At 36.3% G+C, this 20,708-nt stretch overlaps 3 protein-coding genes across 4 annotated transcripts; all 3 read right to left on the reverse strand.

The window, feature by feature from the left end:
- Positions 1-1,671: 1,671 nt before the first annotated feature.
- LOC104894505 (late embryogenesis abundant protein D-34) lies at positions 1,672-4,876 on the reverse strand. Its single transcript, XM_010680754.4, has 3 exons — positions 4,553-4,876; positions 2,964-3,260; positions 1,672-1,961 (listed from the first exon to the last, which is right to left on the reverse strand). Exons 1-3 carry the CDS (start codon positions 4,874-4,876, stop codon positions 1,800-1,802), a joined length of 783 nt encoding a protein of 260 aa, XP_010679056.2. The 3' UTR covers positions 1,672-1,799.
- A 679-nt stretch (positions 4,877-5,555) lies between these two features.
- Positions 5,556-7,946, reverse strand: LOC104894506 (late embryogenesis abundant protein 32). Of its 2 annotated transcripts, none has more exons than XM_010680755.3 (3): positions 7,538-7,946; positions 6,267-6,563; positions 5,556-5,947 (listed from the first exon to the last, which is right to left on the reverse strand). In XM_010680755.3, exons 1-3 carry the CDS (start codon positions 7,865-7,867, stop codon positions 5,792-5,794), a joined length of 783 nt encoding a protein of 260 aa, XP_010679057.2. In that variant the 5' UTR covers positions 7,868-7,946; the 3' UTR covers positions 5,556-5,791. The 2 variants fall into 2 exon arrangements, with proteins under 2 accessions (XP_010679057.2, XP_048499951.1); XM_048643994.2 differs by lacking the exon at positions 5,556-5,947 and adding an exon at positions 5,994-6,145.
- Positions 7,947-11,759: 3,813 nt separating this feature from the next.
- On the reverse strand, positions 11,760-14,794 carry LOC104894507 (late embryogenesis abundant protein D-34). The gene is made up of 3 exons (XM_010680756.4): positions 14,363-14,794; positions 13,092-13,394; positions 11,760-12,204 (listed from the first exon to the last, which is right to left on the reverse strand). Exons 1-3 carry the CDS (start codon positions 14,693-14,695, stop codon positions 12,037-12,039), a joined length of 804 nt encoding a protein of 267 aa, XP_010679058.2. The 5' UTR covers positions 14,696-14,794; the 3' UTR covers positions 11,760-12,036.
- Positions 14,795-20,708: the final 5,914 nt, after the last annotated feature.

The following is a 20,708-nucleotide window of genomic DNA, read 5'->3' on the forward strand; positions in this document are numbered from 1 at the left end:
TAGCGATCAAATACCCAATTTAGACGAGACCCGCAACCCGAACTCTAATACCATTTTAAATTCAGAAACAATATGAAACGGGCCTGGGTGATCCGAACAAGGAGGAGGAGAGATTCGGTCCATTTTATAAGCCCAAAGGAGGTTCTATACTAAAACCAATTGGTGATAATAGGAGTAACCCCTCTACCTTATTAAACGTAACAATTTCTTCTCTTTCCAATATAGGACACTCACAAGTAGACTTTCAATAAATTTCAACATCAACTTAATTAGATTGTTAACTCGTATTGTATCGATCGTTTCAGTTTCAAAAACTATCATACATAGTGTATCACTTGGCAAAAATCAAAGCAAGGAGGAGTGGAAGTCTGAAAGTCAATTATTTTCTTAAAAACAGACAGGGGAGGAAATATAGTTGTGAATTGTGGAATTAGATGAGTTCAATGAGTGGACTACGGTATACTAGCTTAGCTATAACATTTTAAAGCTTTATAACCAAAATATAATATTGAGTCTTGTCTTATCTTGTGATATTTATATTGCTATTTGAAAGATCTGTCAAGAGCATACAAAACTATGCATGATTGCAATTATTTTCCTGAAATTATGGTACTCGTTTTTATCCAATTACAAAGTGTCAAAGGACCAATTCAATCAAAATCTTAAGCTGATGGTTGAGGCCCCATGAATAGATTTATACTCTATCACGCTCCCTCACGCAAGAGCCCTTTGGGCTTGAAGTGTGGATGCAGCACATGTCTCCTTCATACCTGGCGCTAAATATTCCACTGCGAAAGGAGGGGTGGATGAGATTCGAACCCGTGATCTTTTTGTCACACTGGCTCTTGATACCATGTCAAAGGACCAACTCAACCAAAATCTTAAGCTGATGGTTGAGGCCCCAAGAATAGATTTATACTCTATCACAAAGATAAAAAGGAACCAGCACTCTCCAGTGTAACAGCTTAAAACATTTTGAAGTATCTAAAATATATTCGAAAGGGAGATTCAAATCTATGATCTAATTATTCACATCAACTCAATATTAACCATTAGGCCAAGACATTTTTGGTATTTCACATCAACCACATAATCAAACATCACGCAACAACTTGCATTTTCTTTTTTCTTAGCGTAGCCTAGACTAAGCCAATCCCATTCTGGAGTTATATTTAATCCATTAGATTTAGAATATGTCCTGACGCCAAGTTTTATAATCTTCCGATCGAAGCAAGAAACCATGGAGGTAACTATCTTTGTGCTCTCCCTCTAGCTGTCCGGGCATGGTTTATCCTCAAATGTGTTGTAAAATCTCTTAAAGTTTGTAGTATGTATGAGAAGGTTTTGGTTTAATTAAAAGATTAATTATTGCTTGCTCTATTTATTGTATTTCGCCTGAACTTAATGCACGTTGTAGTTTAATCATTAATTAAATTGCAACAAGTACTTTAGCAAGGTTTTATTGAATTAAAATCGGTAACCACCAGGGATTAAGCCTCCCGTACGTGACATTCAGCATCAAACTATTGGATGTGCATTAACTAATTTGCAAGGTCAACAAACTGATTTTGTACCAACAAAGCGGATGAGGAAAACAAGATACACAAAATTAAATCATTAAAATTTGTACACTTATCATCATCAACTGGGATACAAAAAGAGCCAAAGAACTAGAAAGCTTCTAATAAAAAGATGTGCTTGTTAGAATAAACATTTGATTTGTACATATGAAGTATATAACACAGCATAAATATACACCACAATTAAAATTTGATTAACCAATCCCTTAAATACCCTAATTAAGATTTAGGATTATTTAAACTTGCCGCTGCTGACATCATCTCACCCACACCACCAGCAGTGATAGCATTTGCTGGATCATTCTGAGCCTCGGCTTCCAATATTGCTTTGGCATCTTCATGTGTTACTGGTCTATCATGCGGTAATTTATCACTAGCATCCTACATATGTATCAAGCACATCTATATTAGTACATAATCATCGAATTGTTTTATTTTTACATTCACACTTGTACTAAACTAGATCTATTAGAAAGTATTTATGTAATAAGAAAAATGATAATGTTTTCACACGTGTTTAGGATAATTTAATCGTGTTTATAAAAATAACTTACGTTAGATATCTATATAAATAAATATATTAGAAGGCGTGCATAAACAAAAAAAACTGTGCTACATGACGCTCTCCTCTAGGGAGTAAACAGTGCCACATGGCGCTCTCCTCTAGAGAGTTCTAGTTCATGTAATTCATGTACAATAAAAAAAATTTGAAAATTGCATAGTATAAGGTTTGATCATAAGACCTCAAGTACATGTAATAAAGTCTTAACCACGAGACTAAGTTGTATTTAGTGTTATTATTATAAAGTATTATATGAATAAATGAAATTTTTTCTTACTCGGGACATAGTCCGAACCTAATAACTAGTTTGTTATGTTAAAAAGACGTAATATTATTATTCTTTCCTATATCAATAATATAGTTCTTGCAAACCTCGAATTGGTAACATTATGATAAACAACAAGAAATCGATCGTCTTATCCATACCATCATAACTTATCTAATATCACATATATATGTCTGCAATAAAAGAAGAATAAAATCATATAGGTCCAATCATCAAGATAACACGCTTTGCCACAAACTAGATATTAGACAATAAATTTATTTCAAACCATTTATTTAATATCTGTTAGCTTTAAAAAGAATTTAACAAAGATACTTATACTAACAAGACGCATTTATTTTTTTTGGAGCTCATTTTCTAATTTACTTTGTTACGATAGGATAATTATAGTTACATTATTCACAATCAAGTAAATAGGAGGCTAAATAAATTAAGCCAACCATAAAGAGGAGATTTTTGTAAAAGAATAACCTACATAATTCTTAACTTTTTTTCATGTAGTGATGCCAATAAACAATTGTGTTCTAGTACTTACCCTTAGGATGTCATCCATAGTAGTTCTAATTTCACATTGCAATATTTGAGCATTCCAAGCGGCTGCATGGTGAGCCTCCTCGGCAAGGCTACCGTGAGGCAATGTGTCAGTGCCGAGAGCTCTTTTCTCGGCAGCCTCTATGGCAGCTGCATCAGCGCTATCGACGGCGTGGTCGCCGGCAGAAAGTGCTACTGCTTCCAATGCTTCCCCAATTGTGACCGACTCTCTTTCAGGTGTTTGTGCCGGAGGAGTCAAATTCACTCCTGTAAAATTCGGTTCAACATATTGCCCTACTACCTGTTTATGCAAATCAAACCTTTCATTTGTTAATATGCAATAGTTAGCTACTCATTTTATGGTAATTGATAATAAAATTCTAATGATGATATTGGATTATATCATGCGCTAAATCTAATAAAGCCTATATCATAATTCAAGTCGATTCAAGTGGTGAACTTTACCTGACTCGATATAACAGAAAGGCAAAATAAATCACGAATTTTATTTTGAGAATTTTACCTACTCCAATTACAAATTCTACTATAATGCAACTTGTCACATCATTAATAATTAATAGGACAACATAGATTACTCATTAGCATAAATGAGAATAATGATTAATGCACAAATAGACGTGGTTATTGGACAGGGTAGCCCAATGGTTAAAGGGTTAGGGTCAATTTTACAGGGCTTTTATTGGACAGGGTCATTATTGGATAGTGCCATTATAGGGTCAACAAAGAAACCCAATAATTTCAAAAAATAAAATAAGTTTTGTAAAAACAATTACATATTCGGATTCGCATTCATTTATACTTGCCTTGTTCCTTGTTTTTCTTGCTCGTTTACCGACCCGCCCATTATCGGCCCGCTATAAGCCTTTTATCCATTTGGCCTGACCCGCTACCGACCCTTTATGAGGCGACCCTCTTATGACCCGACCCGCTTCCGACCCGCACTGACCCTGACCTGACCCGCCCAATAACCAGGTCATGCACAAATAAGAATGCCTATTAAATTTACATATCAATTACGATTTAGTAGAATTAGTGTTTATGCGAAGTCTTAACACCAAACTAGCTTCGATTATTTAAGATATCTTCCATTAGACAGAGTTGGTAAACTGATAATTGAATATAACCTATTCACTTTAAACCAAATATAATAGATTTATGTACTTGAATTCGGCTTGGTTATACTGGCCTATAATATATATTTTCTTATCAAGGATCCTTAGAGTTCAATAGTATCGCTTCCTTTCTCACACATGTTCAAATCTTGATGGAAGCATTATTTCACTAATGCTGGGAAAAGGGGAGGAGGTTGGAGTGCTTGGTGGGCCTCTAATTGAGTGTACTATCCGTGCTAAAACAACCCAGAGTTAAATTCTTTGTATCATGAGGTTTTCGGAAAGGGCTCCAAAAAAAATTATATTATTTTCTTAGAAAAATATGATGTTGATCCTTTTACTTTTTCTGACTATATCCAATGCAGTCAAAATCGGATGATCCAATGAGAATAATCTATTATTGACCATCAATAATGATATCTAAGCATGCACATTTTTTTCCCAAGGTAAGAGAAATGACCTCATCATCAACTGTTTCTGTGACAATCCGAATACCATTCATATCAGTCTCAACAACTTGAATTCCTTTATTAGCCGGGCCCGAATTCGGGCTAATAGAGCCCGATTGCACATTGATGGCGGCCGCCGCTTCCATAACGGAGGCTGGGCTACAAAGTGGGATTTGGCCCATAACTGTTCTCTCTCCTGCCTCCATAGCGGCCGCATCTTCGGGTAATATGGGCTTATTGGCTAATACTTGGCCCGATACATAAAACACATCACCATACTTTATAGGCTCTTCATTTGATGCTATTGCATCTCGTTGATGTTGTTCATTAGACATTTATACTACACAAAGTGCTTAATTTCCTAATTATGATGCAAGATTATTCCTATAAAGAAAACAATGAGATCAAACCTTATTTTTTGGTATATATGTTGGGATTTATTTGTGAAATTGTGTGTATAAGTTTGACATGTAGCTTATTTTGCGCTTCTAATTAGATGCCGTGAAATGTGCAAGTAGATGCTTGCTTAATTTATGGTTGTAGCAAAAATGGAATTTGTTTGGTACCAAAGTTTATGATTTTGGTTTTGTATTTTAGGTTCTTCTATTTATAGTTTCATCGTGGTTTGCTTTCTTTTGTTCCCGATTTTCATGCAAGTTCTCTTGCTTCCTTACAAGTAATTCGTCAAATGTGTCAATTTAGAATGTACGATTTCGTTAGATTTATTCCTGAGGTAAATTTTACCCCTATTTTACATTCTCCTCTAACGTGTGCTCTGACGGTGTAACAACAATGTAACATAAGTGACAAACGAGACTTTGCTACACCAAAAGCAGAAGATTTTCATGCAAGTTCTCTTGCTTCCTTACATGTGCTTTGTCAAAATTACCGATTTAAAATTTACAATTTCATTAGATTTATTTTATATCTGGATGGAAATTTTACTCTTATTTCACATTCTATTTGTGCTCTAACACCTTGTAACGACAATGTAGCATCACTGATAAACGAGACTTTGCTACACCAAAAGCAAAAGACTTGAAATAGATTGTGCATGGCATGTGTACGTACACCTAGTACTCGTAGGATACATGGTACATAAGAATCCTTCTAAGAAAGTTACATGGACTCTCATGCTTTCTATGAACGCAAAATACAGACTATTTCTTTAGGAACATGTGAACCTATACTACCAAAAATAAAGAAAAGCCCACATAAACTATAGAATAGCATCACTAACTTTATGATTCTTAAGTTTGATTCAACCTTGCAGCTGCACTCATCATCTCTCCGACGCCACCAATGGTTGTTGCCATTTCTGGATCATTCTTGACTTCAGCTTCCAATACCTCTTTCGCATCTTCACGTGTTACTATCTTATCACGCACCAATTTGTGACTAGCATCCTATATAATAGTTCGAACTCTATTATACCCTCAACTAAAAAAACAATTACAACCTCTCTAATTTATTGGTTTTTAAAAAAAACAACAGAAAAAATACAATTAATTTTATGAACTCATTTCGTACATATATATCATTACACAATTGAACTTTCTATTTGCTTTTTATAATGGACCAGTTTGAGCAATACATCACAGACCCTATACATGGAGTATTAGTTAGGTAGTTAAATTCGAGTATAAATTAACATATCATGTTCGAAGTCAGTATAACCCACATAATCTGATTTTATTAATTCTAGATGGAAGGAATATAGGTTACCTTAAGGACATCATCAATAGTAGTCATATATCCTTCTTGGGGTGCTCGAGCATTCCAACAAGCTGCATAATGAGCCTCAGCTCCAAGGCCCCAGCCCGGTGGGAGATCATTGCCGACTGCTCTTTTCTCGGCCGCCTCAATGGCGGCTGCATCAGCTCTGTCAATGGGCTGGTCACCGGCGCAGCGTGCCACAGCATCTAGTGTTTCTCCAATTGTGACTCCCCCCTTGTTGACTGTTGTTGCTCCTTCAGTAGGAGGGACTCCCACAAATTTTGGTTCAACGTATTGCCCTACTACCTGTTTGTTTGAATGTTGCCTCGTATTAGCATAGGGGTATGCTAGCCAAAAAAAAAAAAAAAACTAAATACAACAAAAAATTTTAAAAAACTAACCTATCCTTGGGGGAGTCATCTATGACAAATGACCTCTTTTAAGGGGATCATCTACGACAAATAACTCCCTTTTAGAGGTCATCTATGACAAATGACCCCGCTTTGGAGGGTCATCTATGACAAATGACCACTCTAATATGTTATGAATTATTAAATTTTAGTTTTAAATTAATTTTTACTTTCTCCTCATTTTATCTCAAGTATATGTATCGAAACATTGACACTCGAACATAAATAAAATACTTAAACACGTACCAATGCCATGTACTTAAATATAAGCTAACATAACTTTACATGAAATACTATATTTACTCTTAAAATATATTATTTGTGTAAAATCCAAACTCTACCACTAGGCTATATACAAGAGACTAAAAATTTCTATTTCGCCCCGAACTTATAAAATAGAACGGTCCTAATTTTATTAACATTTAATTATTATAAATTTTTACTAATATATAAAGAAAAATATTTAACATAAAAAAATATATTTACATACCCGCATAGAACAAAATAGAAACAGAGTAACAGACGGTGTATTTCTTCCACCCAAACTAAACGAGAAAGCCTTGGTAACCAACTGTTTGAGTCCAAAAAAGACTCAAACACTCAAAAAGTTACACAATGGTACCATTATAACCTGGCATTGGTATCAAATTGTTATCAGGATTGGTACCAAGCAACCTTACTTTGGTATCAAAATTTTCGGACAATAGTACCAATCTAACCTAGCATTGGTACCAAACAACACGCGTGTGAAATTTTTAAGGCTTAAAATGACCAAATTGCCCCCGTTTGAATCCCCTAAGAAACTCAAACGGTTGGTTGCCTAGACAAACTCCAAACTAAACATGTAAGAGGAGACCAAAAAAACCTAACCTCATCGTTGACCAATTCTGTGACAACCCGAGTACCATGATTCTTGGGCTCAAACTCAGTGACCCGAATACCCTCAGTAGTCCGACGTGAATTCGGGTCAACAAGGCCTGCTTGCACATTAGAATGGGCAGCAGATCGCATAAGAGAGGCCGGGCCACCAAGTGGGCTATGGCCCATAACTATTTCCTCGGCAGACTTCATGGCGGCTGCATCTTCTGGTAGAATGGGCTTTTCTGCTGCTTCACCTGATACATAAAACACATCTCCATATTTGATGGGCTCTTCTTGCTCTGGCCCAACTGCTTCTCTTCGTGGTTGCTCTTGGGCCATTTTGTCAGTTAATATATGTTCTTTTTCTGGATTTTATTTTTTGAAAGGATGGATTATTAGTATTTTCTAGTTAGCTAAAGAATAAAGAGAAAGCTTTATAGTATACTTGCAAAGAACTTAAGACGGTGAAGTATGAGTAACACTTGGCTTCTTTAGCTTTGAGACTATTGATTGTGGACACTAGGATGATTGCAGAATCTAACATGTGGCCAGTTAGTGTTTTTGGATCAAAATACCATAGTTTTTGTCAAGATTGATTTAATGCATAGGTTTAAGAGTTGTTTTACAAGACATCGCATATTTTTAAATTAATGAAAATGATATACATAGTCCTAACATAACCCTTAAATTAAAATAAGACCTGATAGATCTAATATTAAAAAAAAAATAATAATAGTGATTAAATTAATTTCTTTCGATCATTAGTTTATTTTATTTGATGACTAAGTCTACTTTTATATTAAAATTAGACCGTCTTTTTCAATAATTTAGGTTTAACTATTTATTTTAATATTTGGAAAACATAACTGGTAAAATAGCATAATATTACTTAAAGACATTTTGCTATATTGATATATAATTTCACCGTAGTAAGTATATATTAATTCCATCTTACTTTTTATCTCCTTAAAAATCAGTAGTATGAATTATTTTCTTAGTTCACTATGTTATATGATTTTTTATATATAATCTGTTTATTGAAGAAATGTAAAAATAAATAATATGATTTTGCTAAATAATTATAAAATAAACGGAGGTAATATATTCTATTCATAATCCATTAATTAGGGTCGGTTCTTTAGTATAAAATAACTTAATTGAACTGATTATAATTAAACTGAACCGATTGTAACTTAATTGAACTGAATCAAATTAAAATAGAAAATAAAGTAGGAACAACATGCCTTTACTCATATTATGTAACATCCAAAAGTACAAGAGCATATATCATATTATTTTCTACTCCCACAAATTTATGTTACTCTAAAATTTATACGTGAGAAAGCATGCACCACTAATCTCATTTTAGTTAAGAAGTGCTAGTAGAATAAGGGAACACTTGGTGTTCAACTTCTTGGTTGACAATATCTTTTACATCTTTTTGGCCTCCTTTTTCTTGATTTTTGCCTTCATTCTTTCTTCTCATAGTTGCATATGCTTCTTCTTCAAGATTAGTGGGTTTCTTTTCTTCTCGGTCTTCGACTTCATATAGCTTTTTGTTTGGAGCGCTTTTCTCATTATTCCCTGGTAAGGCCATGTTGATTATAACAACTTAATTCAGCTAAAAATAAAGAGTTAAAATTGTAGTCTTTTCATTCATGCATGTATTTAGTCTTTTATATATGCAAGACATAGGCTAGTTTGTAATGAAAGTTGGATAAAGATATGGAAAATTTGTATTGGACACCTGGTCTAGGAGGGCAAGTGTCAAAAGGCAAGACATTCTGCTTGGCTAATTTAGAATGCAGTAAGGAATTGGAGTTGGTTTAAGTGGTGAGCTTTGCAGTCTGTCCTAACAAAGTTTAGAGTTCAATTCCTACTCCAAACATTTACTTGAAATTGAAGGGGAATGGGAGGATTGGGGTGTATGGTTGTAATGGACGTAAGGCCTTATGTAAGACAGCCTATAAGTTTCTTTTTCCTATTAAACAAAATTAGTGTTTGATAATTGATGTTTAAGTATATATGTTACTGTTCTTATATGACAATTTTTTCTTTTATTAGGTCATAGTTGTTGTCACGTGAACTATACATTCTTGTCTAAGAGTTTTGTGTTGATTCTGTAGAGAAATGATGAAAATAATTATAGGTTAAAAGTGAAAACTATTGGGATTATATTAAAAAAAAAGGAAAATGATATAGAATTATTTTTCATAATCTACATGAGTTTGGGTACCCAATTTTTGGACACACTTACATATGCTTCATCATCTCTATTTATAGAAAAATGAGTGAAATCGTGTTGTATTTGTCTTAGTTAGATCACATTTTATTTATTTTATTTATTTATTTTTGGTAAGAAGAAGTGGCCCGGACCTGGTTCGGGTCGTAATGAGCCAAGAACTTGAGAGTAAGGGGGAAGGGTAAGAGTAAGGGGAATCCCTACTTTCAAAGTACTTCTAGTGGGAATTAAACCCCCCAACTTTGAGGTTGGAAGGGTGCTCTCCTTACCATTATCTTCGTTAGATCACATGTCTCTTGACTAAAAATTTATATACGCCAATTCCACAAAAATGATATATGTCGAGTATAATTATTTTTCATGAATTAAATAAACAAATACATGCAACATATATACTTTAATCCGTATTATTACATGTTTTATAATCAAACCACCGAGTTAGAATACCAACGAGGTAATGAATGTCACACATCAGCAGCTTATTTCCTAGCTTAAGCAATTAGTTACAAAGTTGTTAAGTTTGTTAGAAAAATTGTACACATCACCATTGATTAGTTAGATTGTGTACTATATACTCCCTCCGTTTCCTAAAGATCTTCCCTCTTTCCGTTTAAGGGTGTTTCCAAAATATCTTCCCTCTTTTGCTTTATTCCTTATTTGGCAAAACAAATTTCCCTATTTACCCTCTCATGTCACTATCATATGGTCCACCATTACATTATTAATTCAATTTTACTCCTTTTCTCACTCCTACTTTAACCCCTTTATATTTATTTATTTATCTTAACCCATTTCTCTCTCCTACTTTACTCACACCATGCCCCACATAACTTGATTTTCCTTGGTATCTATAGGAACATTAAGTGGGAAGATCTTTAGGAAACGGAGGGAATATATTATTATGCTGTTGTAATAATTTATTTCATCAATGATGCAATAATAACTTTTCCTCTCTCCATTATTCTCTCAAACATCTCTCTAGCTAAAATTTCCCCCATAAATTTCTAAAACTTCTCTACGAGCTTTCTATGTTGTAGAGGCAGGCGTTCTCCTACAGTCGTACTTCCCCTTGTAACCAGTAACACTGGTTACCCGTGGCCGTGTTACTTCTATAAGTCAAAATATCTCTTTTCTTCGAAAATTCTTTTTGCAACCATCCGATAAAAAGGTCAAAAAAACGATTTATTGTTGTTTCTTTATAGACATTCCTTGTGTACATGCATCATTTATAGCCCATATTACCTAACTACCAAAGCTTATACACTCTTATCATATGCGAACCTAGCGAGAAAATGAACTTCATTTAAAGATCAACAACTTAATTGTTGGATATAAGTTGTTGGATATAGATGATATATACTTAGAGCTGGGCATGGGCCGGACCGGCACGAGGGCCAACTCGGCGCGGCACAATTTGAGCTCGGCCAGCACGAGTTCGCTATGAGCACGGCACGGCACACCGGCACGAGTGGCGGGCCGTGGGCCATGCATGAACAACATTCTAAAAGTTTGGCACGAATCCGGCACGAGCACGACGGGCCGGCCCACAAGTTGGCACGCTTATATTAGTTAAAATTTCATAATATATCAAATTTGTATAAGGCACGATGGCACGGCACGAGCCGGTCCGGCCCGACACGTGGGTCGGGTCGTGCATGGCCTTAAATTTTACAACTTGGCACGAGCACAGCACGACACGAGCATTTCTTGGCCCATTTTGGCACGGCACGACACGTTGTGGCACGAGGCACGCGGTTTTGGCACGTGGGCCGTCCCGGCACGGCCCGTTTCGTATCATGCGATAATAGTCAACTAGCTAGGCTTAAGTTTACGTTTAATGCCCGAGTAGTAAATACATGGCACATTGGTACGTGTTTCAAGCTACAGTACTTGCTCAATATTGAAGTAATACCACCTAGAAGTATTACATCATTGGTCATTTGCTCGACTCCAAGTATATATTGCAAAGATCTGAAACAGCATTAGCAATAACTGTCAACACCAAAAGTATTGCTATATATACACAATAAAGTGAAAGCTCGTACACTTTATACGAAGGAACTACATACTTAGCGTACATACATGATTATTACCACTGCCTAAAACAAGACAATTAGCTGATCCGAGGCTAATTTGCACAACTCCAAAAACTTGCATAGTTTCTACACAGTTGATGATATTTTACACCATTATTGTTGTACCACGGACGCTGCATTATGGGAGTGATACTAGTTTCTACCTAGACAATGCTTGTTAGCAACGCCATTCATTCCTTCAACTTCTGTTGGTTCAACCTCGCTGCCGCCGCCACTGATTCGCCAACTCCGCCAAGGTTGGTAGCCATTTTGGGGTCATTTCTCATCTCTGCCGCAATCACCTTCTCTGCGTCTTGTATGGTTGCAGGTTTATCATCTCCAAGTTTTGTTGTTGCATCCTATTAAGTGCATGCATCCAAATCTTAATAGTTACTCACACAAATTTCAAATGTAAATTTAGTTCCGATTTCTTGCGAGCCATTGTTCCGGAAAATCAACACAAAATTATCATCTAATAGTTTCCAATAAAAATTAATGCATATTAGCTTTTAATATACTCATAAAAGTAATTCACAACATATTGATCAAAATTTAAATAAAACTAGTTAGATTCGTTATACTCATATAATATACTTATATAAGTATAGCTCCTTAGCAACATATTTTCAGTTATAGCTAAACCCTGAAAGAAAAGTTCGGGTGTTGCTCTAAAATGGAAGGATAGTACATTAATAACAATCCATATATATGTATGTTAATATTATATGACTACCACAAAATGTTTAATGAAATCTAATGAAAAATGTTTTATGAGCTTAATATGTAACTATATTTGAATATAATCATGACTCACAAGCACGTACAAGATAAAAAATAAGGTTCACAAGTAAGAAAACTTGATCAAACTTTAAACAAAACCAGTCAGATTCGTTATGATATTTATTTTCAATATGAATCAACTTTTACTACTCCCACCATCCCACCGTCGTATAATATAGTACTTAGTTGTTTTTTTTTACGCGGTCTCCGAAATGTAACTTTAAAATTTAAGATCTTTAATTTTGTATTATTAAAAAATATAAAAAATTAATATTATGAAATTACACCTTATAACGAAATGATAATATTCAGTCAAAGGTTTTAAAATTTGACCCAGCAAAATGAAGTAGGCAAATAGGCGATATATTATGTCATGAAGGAAGTAATATATAACTAAGAATGCTACATACCACGAAAATTACATGCACCTATAACATAAATGTTGAGGAAGGAGTATGACATTTACCGCAAGAATTTCTCCAAGGGTGGTTTTATTTTCATCACGCATGATTCGTTCATTCCTGGTGGCAGCGGACTGCGCCTCCGCTCCAAGCCCACCAGGCGGAGTGTCGGTGCGGCCTGTGGCCCGCATCTCTGCGGCTTGAATGGCAGCAGCATCAGTTTGGGTTATGGGCTTGTCCCCGGCAGATATTACAGTTGCCTCTAGAGCTTCTCCTATGGTCACCGCGTCGCGGTCCAGTGCTGATGGTGGAGCCACCATCTTCTCCGGGATTGGATTTGGATCCGGGTTGGCGTATCTAGCTACAACCTGTACGTAGATGTATCATGCATTAATGAAATGATAAGAACAAGAAGTTGCCTGGTGAAGTAATCAATCCTCATCCCCTAGTTCAAATCTTTTGTTCCACATTTTGTATATCACTTATGTGGTATCATGGTGTGTCATTGTTTCCTATTGACTAACTAAAAAATATACTCTTGTCTCATATAATATGAATACTTCCTCCATTACGAATTAATGGAACAAATTTATTTTTGCATATGTCATGACATTATTTTGATCACAAATATCCATGATTACATATAAATAAAAATTATAAAAAATATATTTTATAAAAGTATGTCGCGAAACAAATCTAACAAGGTCTCAATTAACTATTTTTTGTTATGTATACATCACAAATCTTAGTCAATATAAAGAGTGTAAATAGTTAAATAGTAAAATTATTGTATTGAATTCAAAATGAAAGAAGTATGATGTTTATCAAAAGTATGATGTTTTTTTTTTCCTTTTTACCCGATTTCCAAAACACACCTTCAACCTCTGATATTCCTAATTTCTTATTTAATAAAAATATAAATACTCTCTTCATCCCAAAATATATAGTTCCCATTTCCAATTTGGATATCCCAAAATATAATTCTTATTTCCAAATTTAGTTCCATATTTTTCCGTAATTTATCTAAGAAAACCGTATCCCATCATTTATTTGTTTCTTGAATTTTGATTTTTCTTTCATTTATTCAAGCAAAATGTTACAATTAATGCTCTTTCACCAATTATTCTTCATTCTCTCTCCTAAAATCATCTTTTCTCATACAATATTTATTTAAATAAACAAAAAATCTTTAATATTCCTCTTAAATTCTACTTGCATAAATTACCGTGAAAAAAAATGAAAACTATATTTTCGAACGGAGAGAGTAGTTGATATTACGAAAATACATATCTAGGCAAACTCGTTGATCATCAACAATGCTCTCAGTAAATAGTACCTGGTCACCAACAGACTCAGTGATAACTCGCTGACCATCAACAATGCTCTCAGTAACAGTCATGCCTTGGTTTCTCCCTACATCAGTGGCGGAACCACGAGGTAACGCGCCGGCTTGGACGTTCTTAGTGGCGGCCGACTGCATGACAGCGGCCGGACCACCTTTTTGGGTATGTCCCAACACTTGGTTCTCAGCGGATTGCATGGCAGCAGCATCAAGTGGGGCAATTGGTTTATCAGCAATCTTTTCAGACACCAAAAAAACGTCCCCATATTTGATGGGTTGCTGCTGATCTTGCTCTGTGCCACTACGTTTGGGTTGCTCTTGAGCCATTTTTTACGTTTTTACTTGGGCTTTAATTTTTGATTATTTGTGTTATCGTTTATAACTTCTGTAGTCTGTAGTCTGTACCATGTACTAACTAGTAAGTTGTATGGGTGATCTAATATAATAAGCGGTGAAAGATAAACATGCGAAGTTTAAACGGTATGCCTAGAAACATGGAGTATTTTACATGTGGACTTTCGGGAGCTAAGTTTGAGATGCCAGCATGACTCTCACCTAGTTCCTTGCTTTACAAGTGTCAAGTTTACTTTCATCTCTATCATATGGCACATACATCCTATTATCTCTTGATTGATCCATTCTTTATATATTTTTATCTACATTTAACATTATTCACAATTATAGATAATCTGACAACTAAAAGCCTTACTCTAAGTAGTAAGCCCACCTCAGGATTCGGATTCAGTGGAGTTTGATGAAAACTCTACATAGTGGAGTTGAATCCTATTCTTATATTTTAAAATCAACGACTCAGATTCTATGGAAAGAGATAAGGAGGGGGAGGATTTTTGGGGGAAATAGAGGGGGGAGTTTTGGGAAAGAATATATAAACCATTGATTTTAAAATCAATGGCTATGATTTGTTAAACTCTACGTGGTAGAGTTATTTACTAACTCTACTGGATCTAAACTCCCCAGCTCAAGATGAATGCTCCTATTCCGACTTTGCTAGCCGCTTATAACACAACCGAGGCAATGATTTAAAGTTATAATAGCACAAGAGGTCATGGGCTCAAATTTTGTTGCGATAGTAATTGTGTCATATTATAATAGCAAGAGGTCACGGATTCAAATCTTGTTGCAAGTTAATTTTACTTTTGTTGATCGACATAGCTTAAATTATTCACTGTATTCAAAAAGTGCTAGGTTCTCTTCTTAATATTGACCTTGAATAGTTGTCTAATTGAGGTTGAGGTGGTTGAGTAGTGGTATTGCTTCCCATCTGTTATCCCTGAGGTATAGGGATCAAACCTCATAAGACTCATTTGAGTAATTTCCATATCCCCCTCAAGTGAGTCCCCTTCATCTTACCAAAAAAAAAAAAGCCTAATTTTATTAAAATTAGATGGTCTTTATAAGACCCACTCTTTATGCACATAGGCCAAATTTTTTTGTTTCTATGTCTTTAATTTCTTTAATTCCACAATCTCCATCAACATCTTACTTATTTTAGAATTGATGATGTATGGTAGTATTAAATGGTAAAGCACAAAATTAAACCTCCTATAATACACAAAAGTTTACATATTATAGATTCGTACATGAGACGAGGTTACAATATCTTCCTCCATTCTTTTTATATTACAATAATAACTATTTTGGGTAGTTTCACATCTATTGCAACAATTCCAATTTTTGTATAAAAGCAACTTTAACTGACAATATTGTCCTTACTTTATCTTATTAAAACCATCATTAATTACTTACTTTGCCTTATAAAACTAATTTTTTTTTTCTAAGGATGATTCTCTCCTACTCTAGTTAATTAGAGAGTTATAATTACTTTTATGCTAAACTACTCATTTGTCCTAAATCTTTAAAAATTGTGTCCAAACACATTGTTGTAATAGAAAAAGAACAGAAGTAGTATTAGTTCGGCTAAATTTTAATCGGATTCGGTAACCTTTAATTTTTACTACTTATAACCTTTAATGTTGGCTTTTTTTGGGACATTTTAGGACTTCTGGTCATATTTTCTCCCGAAACATTCCTAGAATAGTCGATGTGACTTGCGAAGTTGCGCTGGTGCTTGGCACCATTTGTGTTGCCTCGAAAAGCCTCTGAACACCACATTTGTTCATTTCTCGTGAAATCCAAAATTACGTCGCAATGAACGTAAACGCATGAGGCATCCATATATTCGTTCCAAGCCACATGACTCCTTTTCAATGACCTCTCATGTCCCTAGGAGGCATCCCGTGACGTTTGAAGCTCGGACCCCAGAAAAGTCCAAAAGCGTGTATTATAACCTTTAATTTTGGCTGTTTTTGCGACACTTTTATAATTTTCCGGACCCGGTCATATTTTCTCCCAAAACATTCCTAGGAGTGTCGACGTGACTTGTACCATTGCGCAGGTGCTTAGCACCATTTGCATTGCCTCGAAAAGCCTCTGAAAACCTCATTTGTTCATTTCTCATGAAACCTAAATGCCTCGAAATGGATTTAAAGGCATTCGTATACTCATTCCACTGACCACCCTTGGGCCATGGCCCTAGGAGGCATCTTGTGGCATTCGGAGCCCGGGTCTCAAGAAAGTTCGAAAGTGGGTATTATAACCTTCAATTTTGGCTGTTTTTGTGATATTTTTGGACTTTTTCGGGCATGGTCATATGTTCTCCTGAAACATTATTAGGAGTGCGAACGTGAGTTGAAACTTTGTGAGTGTGCTTAGAAACATTTGCATTGCCTCGTAAAGCTTCTGAACACCCCATTTGTTCATTTCTCGTGAAACCTAAAATTGCCTCGAAATGAACATAAAGGCATCCGTATATTTATTCCAAACCACATGACTCCTTTCCAATGACCTTCCATGGCCCTAGGAGGCATCCCGTGGTGTTCGGAGGTCGAGCCCCGGGAAAGCTCGAACACGTGTATTATAACCTTCAATTTTGGCTGTTTTTAACCTTTTTTTTTTTACTTTTTCGCGCCTAGTCATATTTTCTCCCGAAACATTATTAGGAGTGAGGATGTGACTTGAAACGTTGCGCGTGTGCTTAGCACCATTTGCATTGCCTCGAAAAGCATCTAAACACCACTTTTGTTCATTTCTCATGAAATCCAAAATTGTTTTGGTATGAACGTAAATGCATCATTATATTAGTTCCAAGCCACATGACTTCTTTCCAATTACCTCCCATGATCACAGGAAGCATCCCATGGCGTTCGGAGCTCGAGCCCCGGGGATGTCCGAAATCGTGTATTATTACCTTTAATTTTGGCTGTTTTTGGGCCATTTTTTAACTTCTCCGGATCTGGTCATATTTTCTTCCGAAATATTCCTAGGAGTGCAGACGTGACTTGTAACATTGCGTGGGTCCTTTGCACAATTTTGATTGCCTCGAAAAGCCTCTAACACCCCATTTGTTCATTTCTTGTGAAACCTAAATTGCCTTGAAAAAAATGTAAAGGCATCCACATCTTCGTTCGAAACCACATGACTCCTTTCTGATGACCTACCATGTACCTCGGAGGAATCGGAGCTCGGACCCCAGGAAAGTCTGAAAGCGTATATTATAACCTTCAATTTTGGTTATTTTTCGGACATTTTTGGATTTTTCCGGGTCTGGTCATATTTTTTCCCGAAACGTTCCTTGGGAGGCCGACGTGACTCGTAGCGTTGCGCGGGTGCTTGGCACCATTTGTGTTGCTTCGTAAAGCCTCTCACGTCTTAACACCCCATTTGTTCATTTCTCGTGAAACCTAAAATTGCCTCGAAATGATTGTAAAGGCATCCATATATTCGTTCTAAGTCACATGACTCCTTTCCAATGACCTCCCATGTCCTTAGGAGACATCCTATGGCTTTTGGAACTCGGGCCCGGAATAGTCTAAAAGCGTATATTATAACCTTAAATTTTGGCTGTTTTTGCGACATTTTTGTACTTTTCCGGGCCTAGTCATATTTTCTCCCGAAACATTCTTATGAGTGCCGACGTGACTTGTAACGTTGCGCGTGTGCTTAGAACCATTTGGATTGCCTCGAAATGCCTCTAAACACCCTATTTGTTCATTTCTCGTGAAACCCAAAATTGTCTCAAAATGAACGTAAATGCATCTATATATTCGTTCCAAGCCACATCACTTTTTTCCAATGACCTCCCGTGGCCATAGGAAGCATCCCGTAGCGTTCGGAGCTCGGACCCCGGGAAAGTCTAAAAGCGTGTATTATAACCTTCAATTTTGATTGTTTTTGGTACATTTTTGGACTTCTCCAGGCTGGTCATTATTTTCTCACGAAACGTTCTTAGGTGCCGACATCACTTGTAACATTGCCCGACCCAGGTGATTGGCACCATTTGTGTTGTCTCGAAAAGCCTCTTAACATCTCATTTGTTCATTTCTCGTGAAACCCAAAATTGCCTTTATATGAATGTAAAGGCATCCATATATTCGTTCTAAGCCACATGACTTCTTTTCAATGACCTCCCATGTCGCTAGGAGGCATCCCGTGGCGTCCTTAGCTTGAGCCCCAGGAAAGTCCGAAAGCGTGTATTATAACCTTCAATTTTGGCTATTTTTGGGACATTTTTGGAATTCTACAGGGCTGGTCACATTTTCTCCCAAAATGCTCCTAGGAAAGCCGATGTGACTTGTAGCGTTGCGCGGGTTCTTAGCACCATTTGTGTTGCCTAGAAAAGCCTCTAAACACCCCCATAGGTTCATTTCTCGTGAAACCCAAAATTGTCATGAAATGAACATAAATGCATCCATATATTCGTTCCAAGTCACATGACTCCTTTCTAATGACCTATCATGTCCCTAGGAGGCATCTAGTGGCGTTCGGAGCTGGAGCCCCGGGAAAGTCTGAAAGCGTGTATTATAACCTTCAATTTTGGATGTTTTTTAGACATTTTAGGACTTCTCCTGACCTCTTTATATTTTCTCCCGAAACGTTCCTAGGAAAGTAGACGGACTTGTGACGTTGCGCGGGTACTTGGCACCATTTGCATTGCCTCGAAAAGTCTATGAATACCGCATTTTGTTCATTTCTCGTGAAATCCAAAATTGCCTCAAAATGAACGTAAAAGCATTCATATATTCGTTCCAAGTCACATGACTCCTTTCTAATGACCTATCATGTCCCTAGGAGGCATCTAGTGGCGTTCGGAGCTGGAGCCCCGGGAAAGTCTGAAAGCGTGTATTATAACCTTCAATTTTGGATGTTTTTTAGACATTTTAGGACTTCTCCTGACCTCTTTATATTTTCTCCCGAAACGTTCCTAGGAAAGTAGACGGACTTGTGACGTTGCGCGGGTACTTGGCACCATTTGCATTGCCTCGAAAAGTCTATGAATACCGCATTTTGTTCATTTCTCGTGAAATCCAAAATTGCCTCAAAATGAACGTAAAAGCATTTATATATTCTTCCAATCCACTTGACTCCTTTCCAATGACCTCCCATGTCCCTACAAGGCACCCCGTGGCGTTCAGATCTCGGGCCCCGGCAAAGTCCGAAAGCGTATATTCCTTCAATTCGGGTGTTTTTGGCACATTTTATGACTTCTTCGGGCTGGTCATTATTTTCTCCCGAAACATTCTTAGGAGTGCCGACATCAATTGTAACATTGTCCGGCCCGGGTGCTTGGCATCATTTGTGTTGCCTCGAAAAGTCCATTTGTTCATTTCTCGTTAAACCCAAAATTTTCTCAAAATGAACATAAAGGCATCCACATATTCGTTCCAATTCACATGACTCTTTTGCAATGACCTGCCATGTCCGTAGGAGGCATCTTGTGGCGTTTGGAGCTCTAGCCCCGTGAAAATCCGAAAATGTGTGTTATAACCTTCAATTTTGGCTGTTTTTGGGACATTTGTTGATTTCTCCAGGCCTGGTCATATTTTCTCCCGACACGTTCCTAGAAAGCCGATGTGACTTGTAACATTGCGCAGGTGTTTGGCACATTTGTGTTGCCTCGAAAAAGCCTCTGAACACTCCATTTGTTCATTTCTTGTGAAACCCAAAATTTAGGATGAAATAACTATTGTTGCATAGAAATTTGTTGAAATTTTGTTTATTACCGACAAAAGATGTATATAATAGGCCATAGACTATAGAGTTAGCTAAGAGATTTTTAGTCGGGAAAATATCATTTTGTGACTGAAGATCATTGAGGCAGGAAGCTCGCTGGTCTTTCGAAGAAGTTTTGTCCTCTCAAGTTGCAGAAATGAGAAACATCATCTTCATGAGAGTTTCCATGCTAAATAAATTTTTTGATTTTTTTAATGTTTATTGATTTACACATCCTTACTTCCACTTATGTAGTTCTGTAAGTGAGGTT

Source organism: Beta vulgaris, chromosome 5 (assembly GCF_026745355.1).
Source record: "Beta vulgaris subsp. vulgaris cultivar EL10 chromosome 5, EL10.2, whole genome shotgun sequence".
NCBI classification, from domain to species: Eukaryota; Viridiplantae; Streptophyta; class Magnoliopsida; order Caryophyllales; family Amaranthaceae; genus Beta; species Beta vulgaris.